This window comes from Argentina silus (genome assembly GCF_951799395.1).
Source record: "Argentina silus genome assembly, chromosome: 19".
NCBI lineage: Eukaryota > Metazoa > Chordata > Actinopteri > Argentiniformes > Argentinidae > Argentina > Argentina silus.
This window is the reverse complement of record NC_139673.1, coordinates 1,175,260-1,202,833: the sequence shown is the minus strand read 5'-3', so window position 1 is coordinate 1,202,833 and position 27,574 is coordinate 1,175,260. Positions and strand designations below refer to the sequence as shown.

Here is a 27,574-nt window from a genome sequence, read left to right as displayed (position 1 = left end):
GAGGAGAGAGGAGAGGGAAGAGCAGCTCTCACGCCTGCTGGGTGAATTATTGAGTGAAGGAGCGTGCGATTGGTGTGTAGGACGCTAACGTGGAGGTTACTATTCCTGTCGGGGGGCACAGATGTCTCCATAACACCCATGTTCTGTCACACGCTCACAGCAACCCCGGACGGTGGGAGAGAAAGAACACGAGTACTGAAGCCAAGGGCACAGCATGTCCCCGCCACGTCAATCTGTGTCAGGTGGAGCAGTCTAGGGGAACAATGTTAGGACAGCGAGATCACTATTCTCTTTTGAATAAACAATTTTTTTATAGACAAGCCTTTATTTGACGCTGCCCTTCTACTTTTTAATGTGTTGTGTTTTACTGTTTCTACTTATATTTTAGTTCTTATTTGCATGTCTGTTTCATCGATTTGTAAAGCACTTTGTAACACTGTTTTAAAAAGGTGCTATACAAATAAAGTGTATTCTTATTATTCTTATTCTTATTAATGTGGCAGATGGCTTCCTACTGTCTACACCTGGTCATGGCAGAAATGACCAGCTGAATTTGAACAGGGGTGCAAATGCCTCCATTAAAAGGCAAAAACGCAACTGTAATTCCGTGAAACACAAATGAGTTCATTCCATCTTCCCCCGGGGCTGTCGATGAGAAAGCTGCCTCCAATTAAAACGGCATTCAGGCTCCGTGCCTCTCACAACAAGACTGCTCAGCTCTCACATAGCTCTCGTGATTCTGACGGATTCTAATTTCCGTGTCTGTTCCGGCTAATGGAGTCCGTTCGGGTTCCCCTGCTGTTCCACATTCCGAGCCGGAGCCCGGAGGGTTCTAGTTTTGTGGAAACATTCTGAACTGTCAGAGGGACGGCTCGTCAACAACAATACAGGAGGGTGCAACCAAGGCAACGTCCTAGTTCCTAGAGGTACGCGTGGGTTGGCTTGGCTACAACATGGCTACCACCTGAACCACGCACACACACGTTCTCAGCAAGGTACACAAGGTACACACACACACACACACACACACACACACACACACACACACACACACATGCACAGACTGCACCTTTGTGCAAATAAGCTGGAAGGTTTTATAGAGGAAATAGGTGAGTCAAGTGCAAAGACAAAGGCGTCCTTGTTTCAGCAGGCTGATATCACAACCACTCACTAACCAGGCTCCCACCTCGGCTCAGCCTGATCCCTCTGCTTCAGCAGCCGTTCCCAGATCTGTGTTTTAGCCTGGTCCCAGATCTGTCTGTGTTTTAGCCTGGTCCCAGATCTGTCTGTGTTTTAGCCAGGACAAACAAGGTCAGAGGAGTTGGCTGAAGCACATGCAGATCTGGAACCATGTTAATCTTGATAACCATTGCGTGAGGTGTGGCACCATGTTCAGATGCCAACTCTGAGCCATGCTACTGGACCGGAGAGGACCGGAAGATCAAAGTCAGAGGAGGATAACAGAGGTGTGCTTGCAGGGTTTAAGTCAGCGTTCCGTGTGAAACTCGCTGATCAGTTCTGCTTCCCTGCAGTCTGTGCAATGCACCGTCCCAGATGCTAGGGGTGATACAGCAGTGTGTGTGTGTGTGTGTGTGTGTGTGTGTGTGTGTGTGTGTGTCTGTGTGTGTGAGAGAGAGTGTGTTTGTTCAATCTGTCTCCCCTACAAATTAGATTTACAGTACTTATTCTCACACAGGTGAATACATTTGAGTGTGTGTGTGTACAGTATGTGTGAGTGTGTGTGTGTGTGTTTGTTCAATCTGCCTCCCTTACAAATTAGATTTACAGCGTGTGAGACATGTGAAGTGCATTAGCACAGTGCTGCATGCAGATAGGGAGAGAACAAGAAGGGGTCTGGATTTGAGTGATGGAGCTAAACTCAGCAACCCCCCCCCCCACACACACACACACACACACACACACACACACACACAATGCCAATGTAGAATTCTGAGATTAGAGTTGAGAAATCCTAATTAGAGCGTCTCCCAGAGGGGGAGAGAGAGAGAGAGAGAGAGAGAGAGAGGAGAGAGAGAGAAAGAGAGAGAGAGAGAGAGAGAGAGAGAGAGAGACAGAGAGAGAGAGAGAGAAGGAGAGAGAGAGAGAGAGGAGAGAGAGAGAAAGAGAGAGAGAGAGAAGGAGAGAGAAGGAGAGAGAGAGAGAGAGAAGGAGAGAGAGAGAGAGAGAGAGAGAGAGAAGGAGAGAGAGGGAGAGAGAGATAGAGAGAGAGAGAGAGAGAGAGAGAAGGAGAGAGAGGGAGAGAGAGAGAGAGGAGAAAGAGAGAGAGAGAGGGAGAGAGAAGGAGAGAGATAGAGAAAGAGAGAGAGAGAGAGAGAGAAACCACAGACTCCAGTCTTCTGATAAAGTCCCCATACACACACAGACACACCCCTCAGGCTATGGCACACTAAGTATCACATACAAACATACATGCCATTTTCAGAGCCAATTACAGAAGACCGAAATGGCAGCAAAGACTCTAATTACACCTCAAGTGAGACGGGAACGGGTCTGGCTCTGTCCTCCTTGTGAAAGAGCACACACACAAACACACAGAGCCCTGTGCAACAGAACAGGTGGGTGAAGGGGAGAGTGAATTACTGTTGGAGGGGCTTTTCAGATCTGACAGGAACAGGCTGAAGGGTTTCTGGAATCCGAGTGGATTCATTACTGCAGAATAGAGGGCAGAGCTGGTCCTCAGAGCTGGTCCTCAGAGTCTAACCCCTGCTGCCTGCCGCCAGAGGCCCTTCTGTGGCTCTCCTACACTAATAGCCTGCCTGTAGGGAGGGCTATTACCCTGGTGTCCCTAAAGACAGACAGAGACACAGACACACACACAGACACAGCGCTAAGTAGGCCTAAGTCAAGGTCATTATTCGATTTTTTTATTAACCGTCTTGCGAATGAGAATTGATACGAATGGAAAAACTAGTCATGGATGCACATTTCCCACTGGTTCGGCCTGCGCACATTTCCCACTGGCTCGCATGAGAGGAGACCGCCGTGCTGCCGCTTAGCTCCTGTGATTGTCTACGCAGCAGATCAGCATTCCCTCAGGTCTGGGGCGGAGGGCGGAGGGTCGGGACAGGAAGCTGGCCTCTCTCTCCCCACTTCCTGTATGTCCCCTGAGACCACAGAGTGAGCGAACCCCGGGAGAGGAGCTGGGCATCGCCCAACTCCGGCCCGGCGGGACGGGTTCACACTCCCTCGCTCACCGATGAAGACCTCGGTCTTCGACCTTCCTCTCCCTCCGGTGCATCCACACACGGTAGGCCTATACAGCATGGTCGCTTACATTGCAAGCAGTATATCAGCACAGAAAGTTTTGGCATCCTGACCAAAACCTTGTACAATATAACCTGGTTTCCACCGTGGTTCAACCAGTGGCAGATGATCATATTGAACTGCAGAAGGGGGAGTAACTCTGCCCCCCCCTCCTTGAGATCCCTTCCCCCGATGGGACAGCTGGCTGTGATCTCTCTGTGATGTTCTCTGGAAGGTGTCAAAATGGTGGTGTCTTCAGTGTAGAATTGGTAGGATGAATTCTGATGAGTTCCCTTGCAAAGAGCTCCTAATTTAAATAGTATGGTTGGAAGTCAGGGTATAAACTATGGGCTCCTAACAGGGCCCACTGGAGCATACCGAATGATGTACTCATCTCTGAGACTTCCCTACTTCACACGAAGACAACACCGGCTCAAGGCCCCGTTTCTCTCTGTTTTTACTGTGATTTTCCCCATGAGTTCAACGAGGCCTGGGGTACTGGTACATATTCATGACTTTCCTCTGTGTACCTACAGGATGGAGAGGGAGAAGAAGAGGATGAAAGGGGAGAGAGGGAGAAGAAGAGGATGAAAAGGGAGAGAGGGAGAAGAAGAGGATGAAAAGGGAGAGAGGGAGAAGAAGAGGATGAAAAGGGAGAGAGGGAGAAGAGGAGGATGAAAAGGGAGAGAGGGAGAAGAGGAGGATAAATTCATCCATTTTTCATCTGTTATTTTCCTTCTAGTCTCTTCGAGTTACACATTCGTCTTTGGCCCCGTTTGACAACGCCACTTCACTTGACAACGCCACTTCACTTGACAACGCCACTTCTCTTGACTGGTGCTACGGAACGAACAACTTTGATCCTCGGCCCAGGACTGATATGTGGAGAGGAGAACAGAGGGAACACACTGAAACTCGGCTGGAAAACTTCCCCATTAGCTCATATCGCTAGGCTGAGGAGAGAACTGAAAGAGAAAGCCTCATCTAAAAGAATAATCAATCCTGCAATCAATACGGTATGCGCTAGTCTGATGCCTTTGTGGATGGTAAACCAGCGCATCACAATAAGAGACGCATTCTACCAGACAAGACTAAGAATGGGCTTTCCTTATTACTTCATAGGAGAATCAAGTATATACAGTCACCCGGCACTTGATTAGGAACACTATACTAATACTGGGTAGGGCCTCCCTTTATTAGGAACACTATACTAATACTGGGTAGGGTCTCCCTTTATTAGGAACACTATACTAATACTGGGTAGGGCCTCCCTTTCCTCTCAAAACAGCCTCAATTCTTCGTGGCATTGATTCCACAAGATGTTGGAAACATTCCTTTGAGATTCTGGTCCATGATGACATGATTGCATCACGCAATTTCTGCAGATTTTTCAGGTGCACTTTCAAGCTCTCCCGTTCTACCACATCCCAGAGGTGTTCTATTGGATTCAGATCCGGTGACTGGGAAGGCCACTGAAGAACACTGAACTCATTGTCATGTTCATAAAACCCGTTTGAGATGACTGGTGCATTATCATGCTGGAAGTAGCCATTAGAAGATGGGTAAATTGTGGCCATCAAGGGATGCACATGGCCAGCAACAATACTCAAATAGGCTGTGGCATTCAAGCGATGATTGATTGGTATTAACGGGCCCAAAGAGTGCCAAGAAAACATTCCCCACACCATCACACCACCTCCACCATGAGAAGGTGTACAGGCGTTCCTAATAAAGTGTTTTGTTAGTGTATGTCAATTAAACCCATAGATCAGTCCATTTGTGATAACATCTTGACAATCCAAAGAAAACAAAACAAGGAAAGAAGAGCAATAGATCTCACTATGCATCACTTCAGAAAGAGAGAGAACCATAGAGTCAGGAAAGGACGCATTCAACTGTCTGTCAGCAGTAAGCCCTGAAGGTGAAACTCTCTCTCTCTCTCTCTCTGTCTCTCTCTCTGTCTCTGTCTGTCTGTCTCTCTCTCTCTCTGTCTCTCTCTGTCTCTCTGTCTCTCTCTGTCTCTCTGTCTCTCTGTCTATCCACCCGTATTCACGCCAGCTTCACTGTAACAAAACAAGTGTCAGGTTACAGGCAGAGGCCCCAGCAGCCTCACCACCCCGTGTCTGGGATGTCACGTTCAGTCGGTTTGAAACAGAGGACACGTTTTTGAAACTGAGGAGTTACAACCTGAATTTGTCCAACAACAACAACAATTATAATAAACACAAGAACAAGTACTCATTTTTGCCGTCTTCTGTTTTTGGGTCTAGTAAACAAGCCCCAGGTGTGGTATCCCTGCCCCGCCCTCCCCTGCCCCTTCCCCTCACCACCCACATAGAGCACTGTAGTTAGCATTAGCCTTCAAACAAATTAGCCCCGCGGGGTTTCTGGTAGCATGCGCAGAATAGTCCCTTAACAGTATGTTTTCTGTTATACCATGGGGATTTATGGTTCCCCGGGTGCAACATGCATCCTCATTATGGAACATGGTGAAGGCAGCCATTACATACATCACAAATCCCTCCCACAGGAATCAATGTCATCAACACAGAATCTGAGGTATTTGTCCTCCAGCTGAGAATTCCTGACATCATCTCGTCACGTTGACTAACTCTGCCCAGCTGCTTAGCGTAAACAACAGAAACACCACTGGCAACAGCGTTCTGATGAGGCTCTAACTAGTGTCCAGAGTTTTCCTGCATAGACAGGTCAAGCTGTAGGGAAGGAAAAACTCAGGGCCTTCATTACTGGACGAAGGAGGGAAGCGAGCAGACGAGTTGGGAGCGAGAAGATCTCCGTACTCACCGATACTTCGAAGACCTCCTGGGTGTCGTCCAGCATCTGCACCCTGAGAGAGACCTGCCGCCCGGCGGGCATGGCTGGGGGCCGGTGGCCCGGCTCCAGGGTGCTGATGCCAAAGGTCTCTGGGGCCCCCAGCCTCTGGCCTGCAGCTGACGGTCTGTCCACCGGCTCCACCATGGCGCCTCCGGTCGCTAGCTAGCCTCCGTTAGCCTCTCGTCAGCCTCTCGGGAACCTGGGACGAGACAGAGAGACTCATGAAGTACAGCTCAAGATGGAGAGATGGATACTGTCAACCTGTGGCCCACACGGACTCTAAAACACATACCGGTGCTGAACAAAGTCTGTGTTTCCAAAAGTGGAGGCTCAGTAAATATGGAAGTTCTGCTATCACCCATCTAAAATGGGTGTTTTTTCTCAGATCTGAACAGCCCCGTCCGCATAAGCAGGACCACATGGAAGAGAGGCCGGTGGCAATGACTCTTGAGTGATATCTCGTGTTGGTAGAAAGTCTTTTTGATGCTAACAAGCTAACAACAGTTGTTTTACCACAGGGCCTCAGGGAGATTCAATTAGATGTGTTCTTCGGTACAGCGTGTTGTTTTGAGTAGTTCCATTGATTTCTCCTCCACACGGACAAACGTCAGCCCTGAGTGTGTGTGTGTGTGTGAGATTGTGTAGTCAGGACAGAGAACAGACACAGAGAGAGCTAGGCCAGGCAAGCGATGGCCTATTTGCAGCACAGACCAAGGTTGCCATGGGAATATAAATGTTCGGCCCAAAAAAGGACAAGCAAGATACAAGGCCTCATCTCTGAGACAATTACTGTACAGGGTTCTCTCTCTCTCTCTCTCTCTCTCTCTCTCTCTCTCTTCATCTGAGACACCAAAGGAGAGGCTGAGATGAGGAGATAAGAGTGGAGGACTGTCCTAATGAGTCTGGGTTAGAGAGACGGTCTGAAGGAGAAACAGGAACGTTCTAGTCTATCAAGGCCCTGGGTCTGGCACGGCTTCACACACAGACGGTTTGCGTTCTGATGAGACACTTGACCACAACCACATGAGGTCAGTGAGTTAACACAGAATCATTCTGGTTGCAGGTTTGGGGGATTACCCTCCATCACTGACTGACTCCCTTTCAGTCTTGTCCAGACTTGAGTCACTTTAGACGCCCCAGACACACACACACACACACACACACACACACACACACACACACACACACACACACACACACACACACACACACACACACACACACGATCTGTTGCCTCCTCACTGTAGTAACAACGTGTTATTGACATGAGCAGTCTTTATTCCACACACACACACACACACACACACACACACACACACACACGCACGCACGCACGCACGCACGCACACACACTTCTAAACCAGGTCACAGGCAGACAGGGATCACTGGTATAGCAGCAGCCAGACTGACAGTGTAACAGATAAATATCTCCCTCCGATAACCTCAACGCCGGTCTGGAACCACGCCCCCTGACCCCCGACTGTCTACCAAACATTCCATCACGGTGAGGTCATCAACCTCAGACTTGGCTAGCCCCTGACAGACGTTGAAGAGGGGGGGTGGGGGGGAGAGGGGGCAGGGGGGGTGGAGAGGGGGCAGGTGGGGGAGGAGAGGGGACAGGTGTGGTGGAGGGAAGAGGGGGCAGGTGGGGTGGAGGGGTGGAGGGGGGGGCATGTCACAGCACGTACACTCTCAGCTGTAGAGACGTCTCAGACAACGAGACAGGAACATGTCAACATGTCAACATGTCCGACAGAGCTGTGCTGACTTCACTGCCAACCTGAAGACTCAGCAGGCTGTCTCGATGCCCGCCCCTGTACTGCATCTGTATGTTCTGTCAGAACACGCCTGGCCATAGCTCATCAATCTGCCTCCTCACTCTAATAACAACGTGTTATTGACATGAGCAGTCCTTATTCCATTTGTGTAATAACACAAAGCGCTCAAAAGTCTTATTATTAAAGTATTATGCAATTCCAGAGCTGTTACTAACACTGGTGCTACTGTAATAACACAGTAAGTAAACAGACAGAATACATCCTATAGGGACAAGACAGTGGGATCAAAACTACTGTCTCCTTTCTCCCGTCTCTGGGCAGCTAAATGAGATTACATCACCCTCCATTGTGACCAGCAGACAGTCCCCCTCGTGCCGCCGAGCTGGAATCAAAGGCCAGAAACGGCCCATGGAGATTTACTGTAAATTCTCCACTTCTGTTTAAACCCACTTTTTCCAGCATTTCCCAGCCTGGCATCTGTTATGGGATCTGCTGCTCTCCTCCCCTGCCCACACACTGTATGAGGTCAACACACAGGCACTGTGTAGTCCACTGTACTAACACACACACGCTAGGACCCAGAGGCTCCCACAGAACATGACCAGTGACCTTGTTTCCATCTCACACCTGCACACACACGCTGCACACCAGACAGATAGAGAGAATGACACAGACAGAGATAAAGACAGATAGAGAGAGAGAGAGATAGATAGAGAAGGAAAGAGAGACCGACAGAGAGAGAGATAGATAAAGACAGAGACAGAAAGAGAGGCAGAGAGAGAGAGAGAGAAAATAGATATGAAGACAAAGAGAGAATGACGTGGAGATAGAGCAGCTGACAGACACACTTTGTTCCGGGGTCGATCAGAGAACCTTGTCGGCGAACACAAACAGTGTCATAAAGGGGCCCATTCTTCCATGTGTCAGGCTTGAGTAAATAAGCGGCAGCACAGCTCTGAAACGCAGACGTAATTGAGAGACTCGTGAGTGCACTTAGCCTATAAGCTACTTCTCCTGTCACACTGACTATGCAGTTCTGCAGTAAGAGTTACAATTGCAAGACCATGCTGTACATTGATCTCCGTACAGAACCCTAACCCGAGAGCAGAATACTGTTCCTAAAACCACATTCGAAGGCTTTACAATAGAAGGTCAGTTAGACAGACATGTTACCACAGTATTAGGGTGTTTGTCTGCTCTGTGAATGACTTACTGAGGGCTCCTCCCTATGTCTCTCCTGTGAACATTGACATACTTGTGAGTTCTAACTCAGACATAATGTCTAACCCCCTCAGGGGTATTTCTCTTGATTTACCTCCCCGAATACCTTAAATGAAATGGTCCGTGCATGTTGTTTGCGCACAAGTCTGTGCTATCTGGACACTCTGCGGCCTGTTCCTCTTTAAAAACTTCCTCCACAGAATCCAGTGCAAAATTCAGTGGTTTCCTTCCAGTTGGAACCTATTGAATAAAAGGGTGATAATCTGCCGTGGAGAGGAAACAGAACTGGGAGAAGAGGAACAGGTTTGGGGGGGGGGCAGCAGTCGTCACGCACAGGGTAACAAACGTTCCCATGGAAACGACAATATCTTCCTTTCGCACCAGTTCACCGTTGCTCTTTGGTGACAAAGCCTGAAACTGGAGTAGAGCCAAGGAAGTGGTCTACAAAGGGACGGGCCTGACAGTCAAGTTACGCATCAGGTGACCTGCTCCGCCACCGTAGGCTTCTCTATCTACCACCCGTGCTAAAGGAAGGGGTTTCTGCTTTCTGGGAAAACTGCACTTTCAGTAAGACATGGAGCATGACCTCTGAACTCTGAACCCACAACCCGTTTCCTGGTTGAACCGTCAGGTAGCATTAATCATGAGGTCATCACAGGGTGCCAATAAATCATGCAAACAGCCTCTTGTAAGAGTATCCTAGAACAGCCAAACACTGTCCACGTTCTACTAGAACCCAAGAACCAAGGCTTTGCAAAGCCACGAGGTGGGTGAGTTGATCCAAACGCTCACATTTACACGCCACAACAATCATGTTTACTAATCAACAATTACAAACACATGACTTTGCTCCCCCTCCCCCTCCCCTGACTCTCAGTCTCCAAAAACAGTTTGTGGCAATACCTGTATGCCTCATCTTGTACACCAGTTTATAGATGTTCACAAACTGTTCCAACTGTTCAACTGTTCCACTGTTCAACTGTTCTAACTGTTCAACTGTTTCAGCTGTTTCAACTGTCCAACTGTTCCACTAACTATCCCTGGCAGGTTATTGTGTTAACAGAGTGGCAGTTGACCGTGTGAGCGTCTTCAAACCGTTGATAGGGGCCTATCACCGGCAGCAGCTATTGTCCATCCCTGCTCTAATTCACCCTGCCGGTGACACTGCCAGTCCTGGGACACAGTCCGCTGGCCATGGCACGGTGACAGGCCGCTCGCGCTGGAGGGAGAGAGCGAGGAGTGAATGCAGAGCAAGAGGACAAAGGAAAAGGCTGTGTGAGTTTCTCACAGCGCTGCTCCCAGACCCGGCCGGCATATTAACCTGCCTTTGAACTGGTTCACTTGAAATTTCCCAAGACTGTGCAAAGGAAGTCTGTGAGAAAGGAGGAGGGGGGAGGGGGGGAGGGGGGGGGGGGAGGGGGGGGGGGGGAGGAGGGGGGAGGGGGGGGGAGGGGGGGAGAGACAGAGGTTCTTCTGTAAGACAGATATAAACATAGGTCCTACTGCTTTTTCTTCACTGACTGCACCATTGGTTAGTTTCTGGAATGTTTGTGTGTGTGTGTGTGTGTGCGTGTGCGTGTGCGTGTGTGTGTGTGTGACACCTTTCTGCATGGTCCATTAGGTCTTCTATTGTGGAAACATTAAGTGAGATGAAGGAACAGCCTTCACTAAATGTGTTCTCAGCAGACGTCTCCATGGTTACCCTTCGTCCTCGGCTGACAGGGGTGAGGGTCAAGGTTGGTGCTCAGTCATTCATGGCTTTCAGAAGCCGCTCATGACACTGCAAGGTGTACACACACACACACACACACACACACACACACACACACACACAGACACAGACAGACAGACACAGACACACACACACACACAGACAGACAGACAGACACAAACACACACACACACACACACACACACACACACACACACAGACAGACAGCAGCACTAAGCAGTGCTACTGTATGTAGGTCACCAGAGTAATCCTACAGGGTTAAGATGTTAGTAGGCTAGAGGAGCCACTGTGGTGTGTGTGTCGTCGACGACTAATTAGGATGAAGCGCGGATCTATTCTTATAAATGTACGATTGCATCCTATTCTTCCGTTGGCGTGGATCATCAGCTTATAATGATTTAGGATTACTTTTTCCAATAAATGATTAGCCTATTTCGAATAACTATTAAATACTTATTTGACTTAAAGTCATATAGAGAATGGAGAAATTTGACACAATAAAGCCCGAAAGCAAATGCTGGAAAAGCTTGCCTTCTGCAGCCCGTCGTACAGTACGAGACACGGATACATCGCCTCTACATTCCAGTAAAGTGCATTATTGGATGTGGACCTGAACGGTCCAACTCGAACCCACTGACACCGTTGTTTAACCCTCAAACGCTTCATCATAAAATGAAGAGTGATGTGGCATGCCGCACAGAGCGGGCGACTGGGAAAAGACACGCCGAATAGCCTACAATGCATAAAGCCCCCTCCTTTCAAGAGATCCACACGTTTAGTCTACTCGACTCAACTAAGCTACATAAAAGCACAAGTTTCCTTACCCTTTCTTTCAGATGCGGATATTGTCCACGTGTATATTTTTCCAGCCGCGGCTGAGATTCCCTTTACTATCCAACTGGGCTGGTCAGGAGTATTCAAAGGAAAGCGGCTCCGGGAAGCGGAGTCTTGTTGGTCGCCATATCGGACCGACTGAAGGCACACACTGCTGTTACATTGAAACAAATGTGGCAGACTTCCATTGATACTGTTGGCCGAACAATAAAAGCAACACAGTGCCTCCAGCACTCGTTTCTGGCACTACACTGCTGCTGGTCTCCAATAGTGAGTGTGAGGCCGTTAAAGTGAACGCACAGCACCACCTAGTGGTGAGTGAGGGTCATTGCGGTGTTCCGCTGTCCTGCAGGGGGTCCCGTCTCTGATCAGACCGCTAGTCCACGGATAAGACTTTCTTTTTTTGGGGTCTTTTTTTCTTTAGACTAGAAAAGTTTCAGACACATCTTTCTGTACTTTCTTTTTATCATACAAGATATCAGAAAGTAGTTTTTGCATAATTTCTAGTCGCTCTTTTTAATAATCTTTATTGAATATATATCATGTTGTTTGTTTGCTTGTTTATTTGTATTTTTCACCCGTGCTAGGGGAGGCGATATATCCCTGGCCTCATACAATTCAGCGGGAGGGCCGTCTTTCCCAGGGGTTTCTCGGGCGGGCTACCTGCGGTGTGTTACACACCACCTGCCAAAAGGTGAGTGGCCAGTACGGGGATCGAACCCGCGACCTTGGCGTTATTAGCACCACGCTCTAACCAACTGAGCTAACCGGCCAGGCGATCGTAATGACAACAAAAACGTCTGTAGTCTGTTTTACTCAGGTGTCGGTATGTTAGGTACAGGGTAGCCTACTGCTGTACATCGGTTGCGTACTTAAAACTTGCCCATCTCTAGTCTCACTGTGTCTTCGCTTCAACTGGATTGAAGCAGATAACCTATGTGCTAAACGTGTCTTTTTGATAGCCTATACTAGGAGTCGACCCTTACCAAAGACATTTACTAATTTATTTAGTTATTAATTTCATTTTTCGTTCTGTATGTATATGTTGTGTCTACACATTTGTTTCTGAAAAACATACTCCGTCCAGCGCCCTCTGCCTAGTTTTCGCCTGTCTCCTGCGCCCCCTGCTGGCCGCAGCCGGCACCCCCCATCCGGATGTCCAGTCGGCTGCGTGTGGAAGGACCCGCCCCAGTGTGACAGCGCTGACAAGATGGCGGTCAACACAGGAGGAAAGTGAGAAAGAAAACAACATATTAATAGTTTCGGCCATTGATAAGCCCTTAGGATTTAGGTAAGATAACGGTTGCGAGATCAGAGCGCTGTATATATGTGTCTTTTAGCTGGTTTATGTTTGCGACATGCGGGAAATATGTGCTAGCTAGCTAATGCCTACTCTGTGTTGTAATTCTGGCAGCGCCGTTGCGTTGGTGGAAGGCGGACTAGCTAGTCGAGCTAGGTGGCTAACTCAATTCAGGGGACTGTCAGCTCGTACTCGGCGTTAACAGATTATGAATGATTTGTCGTGTCAAGAAACCTAAACTGCAAACACAGTTAGGATTGATTAGCTATGCGTGTCTATGTAAATGCGTCTGTAAATGTGTCTGCATTTTCCTCCAGATTCATTGCTTGATCTGGCTAGTTATCGCATCGGTCGACGGAACTGGCTGTCACCGCGTTCAGGTCAATATCTCACGTTTTATGCGGGAGAGTCGACACATTTAGTTTGCTAGCTAGCAGGCTAGTAGTCCTAGAGCAAGACGCGGATTAGCGGTTCGTTAGGTGTCCTCTCGGCGTACGCACACGACAACAGGACGCCATCCCCGGAGAAGAGCCTCCTCGTCTCCACCTGTCCACGGGTCAGACCAGACCCCGGACCCGCCATGGCTCACTCTCCAGTCCAGGGGAGCCTTCCTGGGATGCAGGTGAGTTGCATTTATAGCCATTCATTGTGGTCTGAGTACGGAGTGTAGAAGGAATAGCACTAACCACAACTCATTTTCCACCAACCCGAACTAGCTGTCTAATCACCAACCCTAACCCTAACCTTGATGAGTTGAATGTTGGTGTGTCCGTGTTAGGTTGACGAATGAAAATGGGCACATCTTGTGCTGTTGAGTCCCCCGGGACTAGGATTGAAAAACACATGTCATCTACACACGGCAGTGTTTCTGTTATTTCACACAACAGCTGTATATTAGCCAGGGGTTAGTTTTCGGAAGATGAAACATACCCAACATTGCCATAGGTGTTCTGTGTCATCATGTCTGTTTTCCTTTTGTGAGATCTGGGCTCGACACTTAACAGCTGGCTTTGGTTTAGAAATAGCTTGTGTAAGATCCTGCAGTAGCTAATGCATGCCCCGGGGCTATGATCCTCTATGGGTGGGGAAGGTAGGTGTGTGAATGTTGGTGGCATCATCATTGCGAGGAGTAGTGTAGAGAGAAGGTTCCAACACAACCATGTTCCATTAGTTTAGTGTGGTTTGCTGCGTCTGTGGCGAGCCTCACTCAGAGCCCCGTTCTGTTGTAGGATCCTTCATTTTTTGCAGACCCAATGGGGGTTACTTTCATGCTGACCACCTCCTTGCTTAAAATAGGCCAGTTCATCATACAAGGTTGTTGTTTGTGATGTTTGTTGTTTGTTTGCGCCCCTGACTCAGGGGAGGCTGGTGGAGGTTGAAATCGGAGGACGGGGTCATTGGTATTGCATGGAACAGAATGAGGAATGGTATCATGTGTTGGTACCGTTCCTCATTCTACCGTTCTACCTCCACCAGCCTCGCCATGTTTGAGATTTGTGTTACTGGTGTTTGATCCTCCTGAGTGGTGTTGTGTTGTGTGTTGGCCTCTCTGTTCTCGGCAGACAGAGCTGCCCGCAGCCCTTGATGAAGAGTTGAGGCCTTGCCCTTTCATTAGTCTGTCAGCTGGAGCATATTAAAAATATATGAGACAGAGATATAGGCGAGGTCTAGCCGTCAAAGCATTGCTCTCACACTCCTCTTCTCCTGCTGCTGCAGAACCTGAAAGCGGACCCAGAGGAGTTATTCACCAAGCTGGAGAGGATAGGCAAAGGCTCGTTCGGCGAAGTGTTCAAAGGCATCGACAATCGCACTCAGAAAGTGGTCGCCATCAAAATCATCGACCTGGAGGAGGCCGAGGACGAGATCGAGGACATCCAGCAGGAGATCACCGTCCTCAGCCAGTGTGACAGCCCCTTTGTCACCAAGTACTACGGCTCCTATCTCAAGGTAAGACTGCCTTAGCCCGTTGAGCTAAAGAGCCTAGGTTGGGCCTCTGTGACAGTCCAAACACTACAGCTCAAAGTTCTTTAGCTTGTTGTTTTGACACGTATGCCATCTTGCCCACGTAGGAGCGTCGTATTATCACATTTAGGAGCGTCGTATTAGTAGGAAGGGCTTTAAAAGGATTTTGCTCTCACTACCCACTTCTCTCTTTTTTAATCCTCAAATAAACTGGGATTAAAGGAGACTACACTCCCTCAAGAGTGCTTTCTCATTTAACCGTGAAAGTTGTTTCTGAAAACTTGGGACTCACTGAACGCTCTGTAACACACTCTGAGATGTGCTTTCTCTAAACCATCTCTTTCAGGAATCAAAGTTATGGATCATCATGGAGTATCTAGGAGGAGGCTCAGCGCTGGACTTGGTGAGTGTCTCTATAAGGACTGTCGACTGATGCATCGAAAGGTTTTATTTGTTATGTTGCCAGTTGAATTAAGAGGATCGTTGTGTTTATTGTTTTTCCAGTTGGAGCCAGGAGCTCTGGACGAGATTCAGATTGCCACCATCCTCAGAGAGATCCTCAAAGGCCTGGAGTACCTCCACTCTGAGAAGAAGATCCACAGAGACATCAAAGGTACTGACTTCACAGGCTTACAGACGGGGCTATGAACACACAGGCTTGTAAACTGGCCTATGAACACACAGGCTTGTAAACTGGCCTATGAACACACAGGCTTGTAATCTGGCCTATGAACACACAGGCTTGTAAAAAGGCTATGTCGTGACAATCCCTTTTACACATTTGGGATTTTCACCGTCCATGACGTTGTCCTCATTCCCTGACCTTGTGTGTGTTATATAATGCTCTAAGCTCTTTTCTTGCTGATATTACCATAGGCCGCTAAAAAAAACTGTAAAAGTACTACGTTACCCATAGATCCTTTATCTGTACAAAACATTCTGTTTTGTCATAATGAAACAAAGTGTTATGCAGCATTCCATGTTGTCTCCGATCTCCATACAGTCTGTGTTCAGTCCATGGCAAAGGCTAACAACTCTCAAATGCTTAGTCTCAATGGCATTCCTCTCCAGTTGGCTTAATGTTAAAGTAAAGCAAGCTCCGGGGCGCTCAGTGGCGTAGCACACTAAGGCGTAGCACACTAAGGCGTAGCACACTAAGGCGCATACCACATCATCACAAGGTCCCTGGTTCGATCGACACATCCTGCATGTCATCCCTCCTCTCTCTCACCCTTCCTTCCTGTCAATCTCTACTATCTCTATCCCAGTAAAGCCGAAATGCCCTAAAACATATATTAATACAATAAATAAACAAATAGAAATAATAATAAAGCAAGCAGCAGCATCCTGAATGAAACAAGCCGTGCGCTACAACAACTTGAGCATGGTCACCTGCACCTCTATCACAAACTGCACTCTCAGCATGACTCCCATCTCACCCAACTCTGTGGGCTGATTGCAAATTATTAAACGTCAAACAAAGCGAGGTTAACTCACTACCTCCACCCGAATCAGAGAGTCGCTCGTGCGAATCATCAAAGCTTCTACATCAAACCTGGCCACTTTTGACTCAATGTGATGTTGGCTTACTGGGTCAGGGTGGGCGAAGACGGAGGGCCGGTCGCTCCTTCGCTTTACAAAAATAAACATTGATTGCTTGCTTGCCAAAAATACAGTCCCTGGGCTCCTAATGAGTCAAACCAGCACCACAGCACCCGGCCCTCAGGAGGCAGCGAGGGACGGGACGGGATTGGACAGGAGGGGGAATGCCTGATAGGGCCATCGTAGTGCTGATGGAGGGGGAATGCACTGCTTGTGCGTGTGTCAGTCAGTCCTGATGTACGGCACGGTAGGACCCGGCCAACGGTTCCCTCTCTTCTCTGGTCTCTCCAGCCGCCAACGTCCTGCTGTCGGAGCAGGGAGAGGTGAAGCTGGCAGACTTCGGGGTGGCGGGCCAGCTGACGGACACGCAGATCAAACGCAACACGTTCGTGGGCACCCCCTTCTGGATGGCGCCCGAGGTCATCAAGCAGTCTGCCTACGACTTCAAGGTAAGGTCGAAGGTCAACGCAGCACACGTTTCCCTGAAGTGTGCATGGGCTGTTGTATAGCACTTTTTACTTTTTTTTATTTATTTTTTTATAAAGTCACACACAAAATGTGCGTCACAGCAAAAACAATATGATCCCTAACACCAAACCATAGATCCCCAAAAGTAAGAGTGTGTGTTTCCCTGTGCGCTCGCAGGCAGACATCTGGTCGTTGGGCATCACGGCCATCGAGCTGGCCAAAGGGGAGCCCCCCCACTCTGAGCTCCACCCCATGAAGGTCCTGTTCCTCATCCCCAAGAACAACCCCCCCACGCTGGAGGGCAACTACTGCAAACCCCTGAAGGAGTTCATCGAGGCCTGCCTCAACAAGGAGCCCAGTTTCGTAAGTATTCTCTGGCTTAGCGTGTAGCAAGCGATGCTGCATCCCATTTGCTGGCAAAGTTCGTCCATCGCCATTTTGAGATGACATTTCACCGTTCCCTTCTTTGGTTGGTTCATCCTTGATGCCGGTTTTGCTTCGTTTTTCGTACCTCCGTTTGCATTCATCGCCTCTTCTCCCTTATCCTTCATTTTTTCATCCCTCCCTTCTTTCTCCTCTCCCACTCCCACTCTCCCTTCTCCCCCCCCCATCTCTCTCTAGAGTTAAGCATAGGAAATGCACCATGTATGATTTCAATGTAATGCTGATGTTGGCTCTTTTCTTCTCTTCCCCCCCCCTCCCTCCCTCTCTCTCCCTCTCCCCCTCCCTCTCCCCCCCCTCCCTCCCTCTCTCTCTCTCCCCCCACTCTCTCAATAGAGGCCCACCGCCAAAGAGCTGCTGAAGCATAAACTGATTGTGCGCCACGCCAAGAAGACCTCCTACCTGTCAGAGCTGGTGGACAAGTACAAGAGGTGGAAGGCCGAGCAGTCGAGAACTCAGGAGTCCAGCTCAGACGACTCTGACACGTACGTTACCGCACGGTGTCTTCTGACTAACTCTAGGTCACCACCACTGCTGTCTAATCCATACAACCGTCATAACTAGGTCTTAACTAGTACTGTAACCCTACAACTAGTCTCACTAGGTCTTAACTAGTACTGTAACCCTACAACTAGTCTAACACTAGGTCTTAACTAGTACTGTCTAACCCTACAACTAGTCTAACACTAGGTCTTAACTAGTACTGTCTAACCCTACAACTAGTCTAACAGTAGGTCTTAACTAGTACTGTCTAACCCTACAACTAGTCTAACACTAGGTCTTAACTAGTACTGTCTAACCCTACAACTAGTCTAACACTAGGTCTTAACTAGTACTGTCTAACCCTACAACTAGTCTAACAGTAGGTCTTAACTAGTACTGTCTAACCCTACAACTAGTCTAACACTAGGTCTTAACTAGTACTGTCTAACCCTACAACTAGTCTCACCAGGTCATAACATTCGATTTAAATGTCTTGACTTTCACAGCCTCTGTTCCATTCGCCTTCATTTGGACATTCACAGTACTAGTCACACTAAAGCCCTTAGGCTCGGGGTCCGTGTTTGATTGGTCATTTAAATCCTCTCTTTCATGTCCAATCAGAGAGCAGGATGGCCAGGCGTCTGGGGGTAACGACTTTGGGAGCGACGACTGGATCTTCACCATCAGGGAGAAGGACCCCAAGAAGCTGCAGAACGGAGAGGGGCAGTCACTAGACAGGGAACAGGTGAGAGAGTGGCCAGACCTACCAGACTACAGCGCCACCTGCTGGCTGCTTCTGTTGTTCTCCAACCAGGTTGCACCCCACATCGTGGTCCCTACTGGATGGAATGAATGTTAGATGAACTAGGACCCTAGTTAGTGTTTTGGTGTCCTGTCTTTCTTTTGACCGCCTGGCTCATTCTCTCCATCTCTCTCTCTCTCCACAGACACAAGACATTCCAAAGAGGCCTTATTCACAGAGCCTTAACACCATCATCGCTCCTTCTCTGGCTGAGGTAATTCAAATCTTCATTCAAATCTTCATGCAAACCGTCTTCCGCAACAAACAAATCGCCCAGACCTACTCAACTCAAACATATCGCCCAGACCTACTCAATTTAGAACACCTCAATCTCCACATTTTGAGTTTGATAATGAGAGATAATTGATCTGAATTGTACATTTTGTAATAATAACATTTTGTCTCCCTAATCATCTTGCTTCATTTGGTTTTGGTGCCCAGAAATAGGGGGAGGGGGGGGCGGGGACTATGTATAAAAAGGGATGTCATTTCTAAATGGTGAAACCAGTCTGAAAAAAGAAAACACTGAATTAAAGCTGATAATCTCTACTTTAACCTCACAGTCATTGTTTGATTTCAAATCCAAACTGTTGGAGTGTAGACCTAAAAGAACACATAATGCTTCCTCTTTCCAATCCTTATGGAGGGCACTGTGTGCTGCGTGCAATAGCCCGGGGGGTAGGTTATCTTTGAAAGGGTGCTCTACAAATGGAATAGAGTTAATGATCTATTCCCTCCTGATGTCATGTTCCCCCCCCCTCTCTCTCTCTCTCTCTCTCTCTCTCCCCCCCCCCCAGTTGAAGGCAAGGCAGGAGGCCGTGAACGGGAACCCCATGGCCCTGGACGAGCTGAGACAAGCGGTCCTCCTGGCGGAAGAGGCGTACCCCGGCATCTCCGACTCCCTGGTGGATCAGATGGTCCACAGGCTGCAGAGGTCAGAGGGCATGATGGACGCCAGACATGCACCCGTTACACACATCGCAGACGCCAGACATGCGCGTCTAGGATTATGCACAGGAAATGCACCATGTATGATTACAGTGTAATGCTGATGTTGACTCTTTTCTTCTCCTTTCTCTCTCTCTCTCTCTCTTTCTCTCTCTCTCTCTCTCTTTCTTTCTCTTTCTCTCTCTCTCTCTCTCTTTCTCTCTCTCTCTCTCTCGTAGATTTTCCACAAGCAGGAAGTCTTCCTCCTCATCCCCCTAGTGATTGGTTGTCGACCCCCCCCCCGCCCGCCCCCCCCAGGCTTGCCCCTCCACCGCAGCCAGATCGGGGGACAGGGGGGGTCAGAGGTCAGCTTCTGCATCACCAGCGCCCCCTGTGGCCCCTCCATGGAGGACTCGGGGGCGCTTGGTGAAAAAAAACCTCACTGGACAGCTTCTATTTAAGACTTACCGGTGGAGACCAGAGGGGGGCAGCAGAGGCCTCTCTCAGCCTGTGTCTCGCTGGTTGAACCTACATACCCCAGAGCGAGGGGTGAAACTCTTCCTCTCTGACTCTAGAGAGACCCTACCAAGAACAGCCAAGTACTGACTCTGACTCCCAGAGATACCCGGGTCTCCTACGACCACGAGTCTCTATGACCACAAGTCTCTACGACCACGAGTCTCTATGACCACGAGTCTCTACCACCATGAGTCTCTACGACCGTGAGTCTCTACGACCACGAGTCTCTATGACCACGAGTCTCTACCACCACGAGTCTCTACCACCACGAGTCTCTACAACCGTGAGTCTCTACGACCGTGAGTCTCTACGACCGTGAGTCTCTACGACCGTGAGTCTTCGCACGCCGCCTGAGAGAGGAGAGAATTCAACGCAGTCCAGCCAGACTTTCTGTCCCCCTGCGGGCGTCACATTTCTCAAGAACCTCTGTAAGCATGCAGGATCCAGTGGGGGGTATATCCATGCATGCATGTGTGTGTGTGTGTGTGTGTGTGTGTGCGTGAGAGGGTATGTATGTGCGTCTGTGTGTGTGAGAGGGTATGTATGTCTCTGTGTGTGTGTGTGTGTGTGTGTGTGTGTGTGTGTGTGTATGTGTGTGAGTATGCTTTTGTATGTTCACAACTCCCTGCTTAGGCATTTGCAGCATTCTTAATGAAACCTCAGGTAAAGTGCTTTAAAGTGGACATGTCCTCCGGGGCATTGGGGGGCGCTGTGTTTGGATTTGTATACAAACCTGTATATAATTTAAGTTGTCACTGATGTTGCAGAAATGAATCACTGTGTACAAAATGGTCATGCGCTTTTGTAGATAATGTTAAAAAAGGTAAATATTTAAAAGTTCAAGTCACTCAAACGTACATTACTGAAAATGCCTTGCCTTCTTTTAGATGCACACATGCGTTTTTCACTTCAGTGTTTTGAGTTCCCATCTGCCATGTCAATCAGCATTGAGTTCCCTCCATAGCTAACAGGAACGTAACGTAAAACCAAGGGTGAGCAGGCTGCCTCACGGCTCAGACCCATGTGACCAGGAACAACTATTCACCAACCCGTTGCTAACAGTGGTTACGGGGTAGGGAGAGCCCATCTGGAGTCAGCTTGTTGTGGTGCAGAAAGTAACCATCGCCAAATTGAACCCAGAACAGTAAGGTGAACCAAGTTGAACCCAGAACAGTAAGGTGAGCCAAGTTGAACCCAGAACAGTAAAGTTAGCCAAGTTGCCATTGTGTCCCTCTACTGTGTCAGAGCAGGCCTGCTTTGATGCTCTTCAAATCCATCCTCCGTCCTTCCTCTCTTCCTCAAAGGACTATAACCCTGATCTGAAACGACTTGATTGGTGACAGCAGAAGCTTGCTTTGACCAGCCTCATCGTGTTAGATCGCTGGTTACCTGGGAGGGAGGGAGGGAGGGAGGGAGGGAGCACGGCGGGATGTGTGTGAGGAGTATCTGGACGCGGCCCCCCGTCTCTCCTCAGCGCATTTCAGACGTGTCTCTTCATTCCTGTGTTTCACATGATGCCAAGTGCCCTGTTCACTTTTTCACCATATGGTTTTAATTATGATTTGCACCTTTTTTTTCTAATTCCGGATCTGTTTTTGCACTTTGAAAGTGTCGAGTATTTAAAACATCATGTAAGAAGAAATAATAATAATAATAATAATAATAATTAAAAAAAAAGAGTTTCTAAATAGTCATCTTATACTTTATGTTTACTTAAAGTTTCAGAATTTACTACTGTGCTTATGCAGCAATAATGTTGATGAGTTGCTTCAGGACGCACTTGTCAACACAGGGAATGAACTGAGAATAAGAAATATCTGATATTTTTGTAACTGCAAAGAGTTAGAGTATGGGGTATACGGAATGCTTTATGGATGTGGTCACCTCTGGCAATTATAACTTATAGAAAACATAAATATGCTACAGAACAGTAAATGAAAAATGTGTACATTTGGTTTCCTTTATCCTAGCAGACAGTTTATAGTACTGTATATATAATCTTTGCTTGTGTCATTCAGAGCCCGCCCAAGGTAAAGTAAGCACCTTGTAAGCATTCAAAGTGACATGAGGAATACAGAATAAAGACCTAATGCTAACTGAAGTGCTTGTCTGTCTGTCTCTCTGCCTGCCTGTGTGTGTGTCTGTCTCTCTCTCTCTCTGACTGTCTGCCTGTCTGTCTCTCTTGTCTGTGTGTCTCTTATTTCTGTTGAGCAGTGTGTCTTCCACAGGGAAATGACATCAGAAGAACACAGTCCCAGACATCCTCTTTATTGAAGCGCTTGATCACCTGTCAGGGGCTCGCTAGGTGTTGTACTCTGACCAGGAGCGTCTGACAACACCACACACTAAACAAGAACAATATATATAATACAATACATTACATACATGCAACACTGTACTTATACAAATACAAATGTTATAATGGTTATTTGTATGTCTTAGTGTAATAAAAGATAAACGATGGTGAAACAAAACAAAATAGAGAAGGAAATGGCATAATAATGTCGCTTTTGCTACATGGTGCAAAATAAATCATTGTAAAAAAGAATTTACAATATCTAGATACAAATTAACCCATAAAGCTGGATCAAGGGATTTATGTTTTGATGAATAACTTCTACAAAATATTGGTTTTGTTTATTATTGAGTTCGAATGGCTGAAATTTACAATGGTATGTCCTCCTCCTCCCCCACGGTTGGAGAGGATCACTCCTCTTAGGCTCTGAAGAAGATCCTGTCCCACGTCACCGTGAGTCCCTGTTCTCTGTTCTCCTCCCAATTTCAAAATGGCAGCACTGTCTCACGATCACTACCCACTCACTCAAACCACGACACATCCAGCAGTGCACCAATCACACCTTCAGACACCAACCACAGCCCTCACCAGCAGCCACAAGGGGAGGGAGAAGAGGAGGGGAGGGAGGCTAGGGTGGGTGGGTGGGTGGGGGGGTTAAATCTTGGTCTGTTTGACTTCTTCATACTCGTGCTCAACAGAATCCTTCCTCTCCTTCTCGTGATCCGAAGAGGAGGAGGAAGAGCCTCTCTTCTCCATCGCCAGACTCTTCTTCCTGTCCTTGTCCTCCGGCTCGCTCTCGGCGAACTGGGCCTCTATCTCCGCGGGGTCCATGTAGGTGTAGAAGTAGGCCATGATGGCGAACACCACACACACCGCCACCAGCAGAGAGGCGAACACAATGTACTCTGCCCACTGTTGGATAATCACACACACGATTCAATTTTAAGATGTAAAATGGTAAAAAAGAAGAAGAATTATATATATATATATATATATTAAAAGATGAAGCCTACACACCTGCTCTGGGAGCTGCGCGACTTCGGCCACGATCAGCACGATGATGTTGCCCACGGCGACGGTTAACAGCCAGCCCGCCTGTAGCACCGACTTCATGTTGCTAGGCGCCTGGACAGCAGAAAGAGTTGTTGAACAAAGAACCGAAGACTTGGACAGATAAGATATCCTACAAAACCCAGCTTTTCTACCCGACAACCTTTCGGTAAAGATGAGTGTTGGACGCTGGAGAGGAGAACCACTATACTAGTATGTATGGAACTGTTTGTTTCAAATATACACGGTGAACGGTTGAAACTGATATTCTCTTTCTGTCTCTCTCTCTCTCTCTCTCTCTCTCTCTCTGTCTCTGTCTCTCTCTCTCTTTCTCTCTCTCTCTCTCTCTGTGTCTCTCTCTCTCTCTGTCTCTGTCTCTCTCTCTCTCTCTTTCTCTCTCTCTCTATATATATATATATACGGTAGAGACGACATATTGGATATATGAGGCTATATATGTGCAGATAAGATGCTGCAATGGTTGAAACTGATATTCTCTCTCTCTCTCTCTCTCTCTCTCTCTCTCTCTCTCTCTCTCTCTCTATATATATATATACATACACTCACCGGCCACTTTATTCAACTGCTCGGTAACGCAAATATCTAATCAGCCAGTCACATGGCAGCAATTCAATGCATTTAGGCATGTAGACATGGTCAAGATGACCTGCTGAAGTTCAAACCGAGCATCAGAATGGGGAAGAAAGGTGATTTAAGTGATTTTGAACGTGGCATGGTTGTTGGTGCCAGACGGGCTGGTCTGAGTATTTCAGAAACTGCTGATCTACTGGGATTTTCACGCACAACCATCTCTAGGGTTTACAGAGAATGGTCCGAAAAAGAGAAAATATCCAGTGAGCGGCAGTTCTCTGGGTGAAAATGCCTTGTTGATGCCAGAGGTCAGAGGAGAATTACCAGACTGGTCTGAGATGACAGAAAGGCAACAGTAACTCAAATAACCACTCGCACAACACGTCGAACCTTGAAGCAGATGGGCTACAAAAGGGGGTCCCACCCATTACTAGCACGGTGTACCTAATAAAGTGGCCAGTGAGTGTTTATACACACGGTAGAGACGACATATTGGATATATGAGACTAGATATATTAGCCGTTCCTCGGTGTTGGTGTGACTGACATCATCGGGTGTTGGTGTGACTGACATCATCGGGTGTTGGAGGAGACGGTAGTCACGTGTGTCGGCAGGTCAGAGGTCGCAAGTTCGAGACTCGGTTGGAGCAAGTGGAATTGCGGGGCTACGGCTTGCACCAACTTGACGTCTGTTTCCGTAGGAGCTAACGTGCTGGAGGCAGGTAGAGACAGACAGAGGCGCGCCATCTACCTGTGAGTAGGAGAACTCCAGGCCCGTAACAGAAAAGACCACCTCCCCAGCTGTCATCAGGAAAATCTGAGGGATCTGCCAGGCCATGTGTATGGTGTTTGGACTGATGTCTTCCACCTCCTGGATGGTACTTGCACACTGGGGAACACACACACAGAAACACACATGCGCGCACACACACACACACACACACACACATACACGATTCAGAGATTTGGTCAAGCATTACACAGAACACGTGTTCAACAAGGCAGGCTGGAATGTGGGTTAGAGCCCAAAATACTTTGATGTTAAATATGCTGGTGTTGGGGCGTTCAGTGGCGTAGCACACTAAGGTGCATACCACATCAACGCAAGGTCCCTGGTTCGATTCCGGCCATCGACATATCCTGCATGTCATCCCTCCTCTCTCTCACCCATCCTTCCTGTCAATCTCTACTGTCTCTGTCCCAATAATTAGCAGAAATGCCCTAAAACATATATTTAAAAAAAAAAATATGCTGGTGTTTCAGATGGACTTGAGCCCACTGCGTCCAGCCCAAGTGTTGGCTATAGTCAGATGTATTCAGGGGCTGGGTGGGGTCAGATGTATTCAGGGGCTGGGTGGGGTCAGATGTATTCAGGGGCTGGGTGGGGTCAGATGTATTCAGGGGCTGGGTGGGGTCAGATGTATTCAGGGGCTGGGTGGGGTCAGATGTATTCAGGGGCTGGGTGGGGTCAGATGTATTCAGGGGCTGGGTGGGGTTAGATGTATTGAGTTGTCGGGGTGGGGTCAGATGTATTCAGGGGCTGGGTGGGGTCAGATGTATTCAGGGGCTGGGTGGGGTTAGGGTTAGGGTTAGGGTTAGGGTCAGGGTCAGGGTTAGGGTTAGGGTTAGGGTTAGGGTTAGGGTTAGGGTCAGGGTTAGGGTTAGGGTCAGGGTCAGGGTTAGGGTTAGGGTTAGGGTTAGGGTCAGGGTCAGGGTTAGGGTTAGGGTCAGGGTTAGGGTTAGGGTTAGGGTTAGGGTTAGGGGACTCACGTCTGCGTCGAAGGTGAAGTGGCCAGGGATGATGAGGGACAAGGCACTGCCAAAGCCCAGCTGTTTGGAGAACACACATTCCTGCCCCACACGGTTCCTGATGGTGAACTCCCTCCTGAGAGACAGAGGACGACCAATTAGGACACAGGCTGAATGAATGAATGTCTGACTGGCTGGTTGGCTGACTGGCTGGCTGGTTGGCTGGCTGGTTGCCTGGCTGGTTGGCTGACTGACTGGCTGACTGGCTGGCTGGCTGACTGACTGACTGACTGGCTGGCTGACTGGCTGGCTGACTGGCTGGCTGACTGACTGACTGGCTGACTGACTGGCTGACTGATCGTCTGTCTGTCTGTCTGTCTGTCAGTCTGTTTCTTTCTCTCTCTGGCGCTCCTTCCATCTCTGAATATCTTACATTGGCAAAATTCCACTTGCCGACTGTGTTGTAAAAACAAACAGTAAACATACTCACTTTCCCGGTGGAATCAGGTCGTAGATTGTGACATTATCAGTTCCTATGAACCCACCGAAGGTAAAGTCTTGGCAGGTAAAGTTCAGTTCTTCGGGATAAGCATTCACAAATCTAGGAGAGAACACAACCAACATGTAAGTGAGACAACATTAATTCTGTATTCATAACATTGCCACTGCCCTCTACAAATTAGTCATCAGAATCAGCAAGAGGACCTGAGTGAGACCACCCATAACTGACCTGATAGCATTATTGCCCTGCTCTGGCTTTTCTTTTAAGTCAAAAGCCTAGAGAGAGAAAAAAGATTTATTTAACCTCCTATTTAGCCAGGATAGACAGACAGACAGACAGGCAGACAGGCAGGCAGACAGACAGATAGATAGACAGACAGACAGACAGACAGGCAGACAGATAGATAGACAGACAGACAGACAGACAGACACAGACAGACAGACAGGCAGACAAGCAGATAGACACACAGACAGACAGACAGACAGACAGGCAAACAGGCAGGCAAACAGACAGACAGGCAGACAGATAGATAGACAGACAGACAGACAGACAGACAGACACAGACAGACAGACAGGCAGACAAGCAGATAGACACACAGACAGACAGACAGACAGACAGGCATCACTAACCTCCATTCTGAGGCTCAGCCCAGTTCCCTGTGGAAAGATCAGAATACTGTGCCGTTGCCTCGACTGCAGAGTGACCTCCCACGCCGACTGGTTCACCACCAGTAAGAGCGGTTTATCAAATGTCAGGTATTGCCCTGAGCTCTGTGGAAAGCAGGACAAAACAATAACCATGAAATCATATTGGCCGTGGATGGAAATGACACCATGACGTTATACCTCCCCCTTCTGAATGGCCCATCCAGTACAGTGTGTGTGCTATTGTTTTACAGCCAGCAGGTGGCGCTATTGTGAGGTTTCTCTGTGCGTACAGCAGGTGACGGAGCTGCTGAGGGCTCACCTGGAAGGCTGGGACAGGAGGCTGGGTTGATCCATTAATAGACAGAATCACTGGGCTGTCGGCCAAGTTCAGGAACTTTACCTGTCCTTCAACTCCGACAGGGGCGACCGGGAGGGTCGTCTAAAGGACCAGAATATATATACACATACATACACCACTGTTGGTTGACAAATGCAATGTGTTTGTATGTGTTTATGCACTGACTACGTGTATATGTGCATGTAACTGTGTTAACCACTGCTATGTTTGGTT

At 48.2% G+C, this 27,574-nt stretch overlaps 4 protein-coding genes across 6 annotated transcripts in view; 2 read left to right on the top strand and 2 right to left on the bottom strand.

Annotated features, from left to right (window-relative positions):
- The window catches only part of farp1 (FERM, RhoGEF (ARHGEF) and pleckstrin domain protein 1 (chondrocyte-derived)), a 53,380-nt gene extending 41,563 nt beyond the window's left edge, over positions 1-11,817 (bottom strand). For all 3 annotated transcript variants that reach the window (XM_083691450.1, XM_083691452.1, XM_083691451.1), the window contains exons 1-2: positions 11,655-11,817; positions 6,070-6,298 (exon numbers count right to left, since the gene is read on the bottom strand). In XM_083691450.1, the coding sequence (XP_083547576.1) occupies positions 6,070-6,243 (174 nt within the window). In that variant the 5' untranslated portion in view covers positions 6,244-6,298; positions 11,655-11,817. The remainder of the gene's footprint in view (positions 1-6,069; positions 6,299-11,654) is intronic.
- Positions 1-27,574, top strand: part of LOC310820000 (gamma-glutamylaminecyclotransferase C-like) — a 268,729-nt gene that overhangs the window by 44,221 nt on the left and 196,934 nt on the right. The gene's annotated exons all lie outside the window — the stretch shown is intronic.
- Positions 12,908-22,259, top strand: LOC310819618 (serine/threonine-protein kinase 24-like). Its single transcript, XM_083690928.1, has 11 exons — positions 12,908-13,586; positions 14,681-14,911; positions 15,273-15,329; positions 15,431-15,539; positions 16,820-16,977; positions 17,174-17,359; positions 17,774-17,922; positions 18,542-18,665; positions 18,868-18,936; positions 19,520-19,656; positions 19,889-22,259. The coding sequence occupies exons 1-11, from the start codon at positions 13,545-13,547 to the stop codon at positions 19,926-19,928; spliced, it is 1,302 nt and encodes a 433-aa protein (XP_083547054.1). The 5' UTR covers positions 12,908-13,544; the 3' UTR covers positions 19,929-22,259.
- The window catches only part of LOC310819513 (solute carrier family 15 member 1-like), a gene marked incomplete at both ends in the record, with an annotated part of 12,837 nt that continues 8,381 nt past the window's right edge, over positions 23,119-27,574 (bottom strand). The window contains 7 exons of the mRNA XM_083690815.1: positions 23,119-23,376; positions 23,482-23,589; positions 24,856-24,993; positions 25,875-25,989; positions 26,344-26,454; positions 27,044-27,126; positions 27,323-27,442. Coding sequence (XP_083546941.1) covers positions 23,119-23,376; positions 23,482-23,589; positions 24,856-24,993; positions 25,875-25,989; positions 26,344-26,454; positions 27,044-27,126; positions 27,323-27,442 — 933 coding nt within the window. The remainder of the gene's footprint in view (positions 23,377-23,481; positions 23,590-24,855; positions 24,994-25,874; positions 25,990-26,343; positions 26,455-27,043; positions 27,127-27,322; positions 27,443-27,574) is intronic.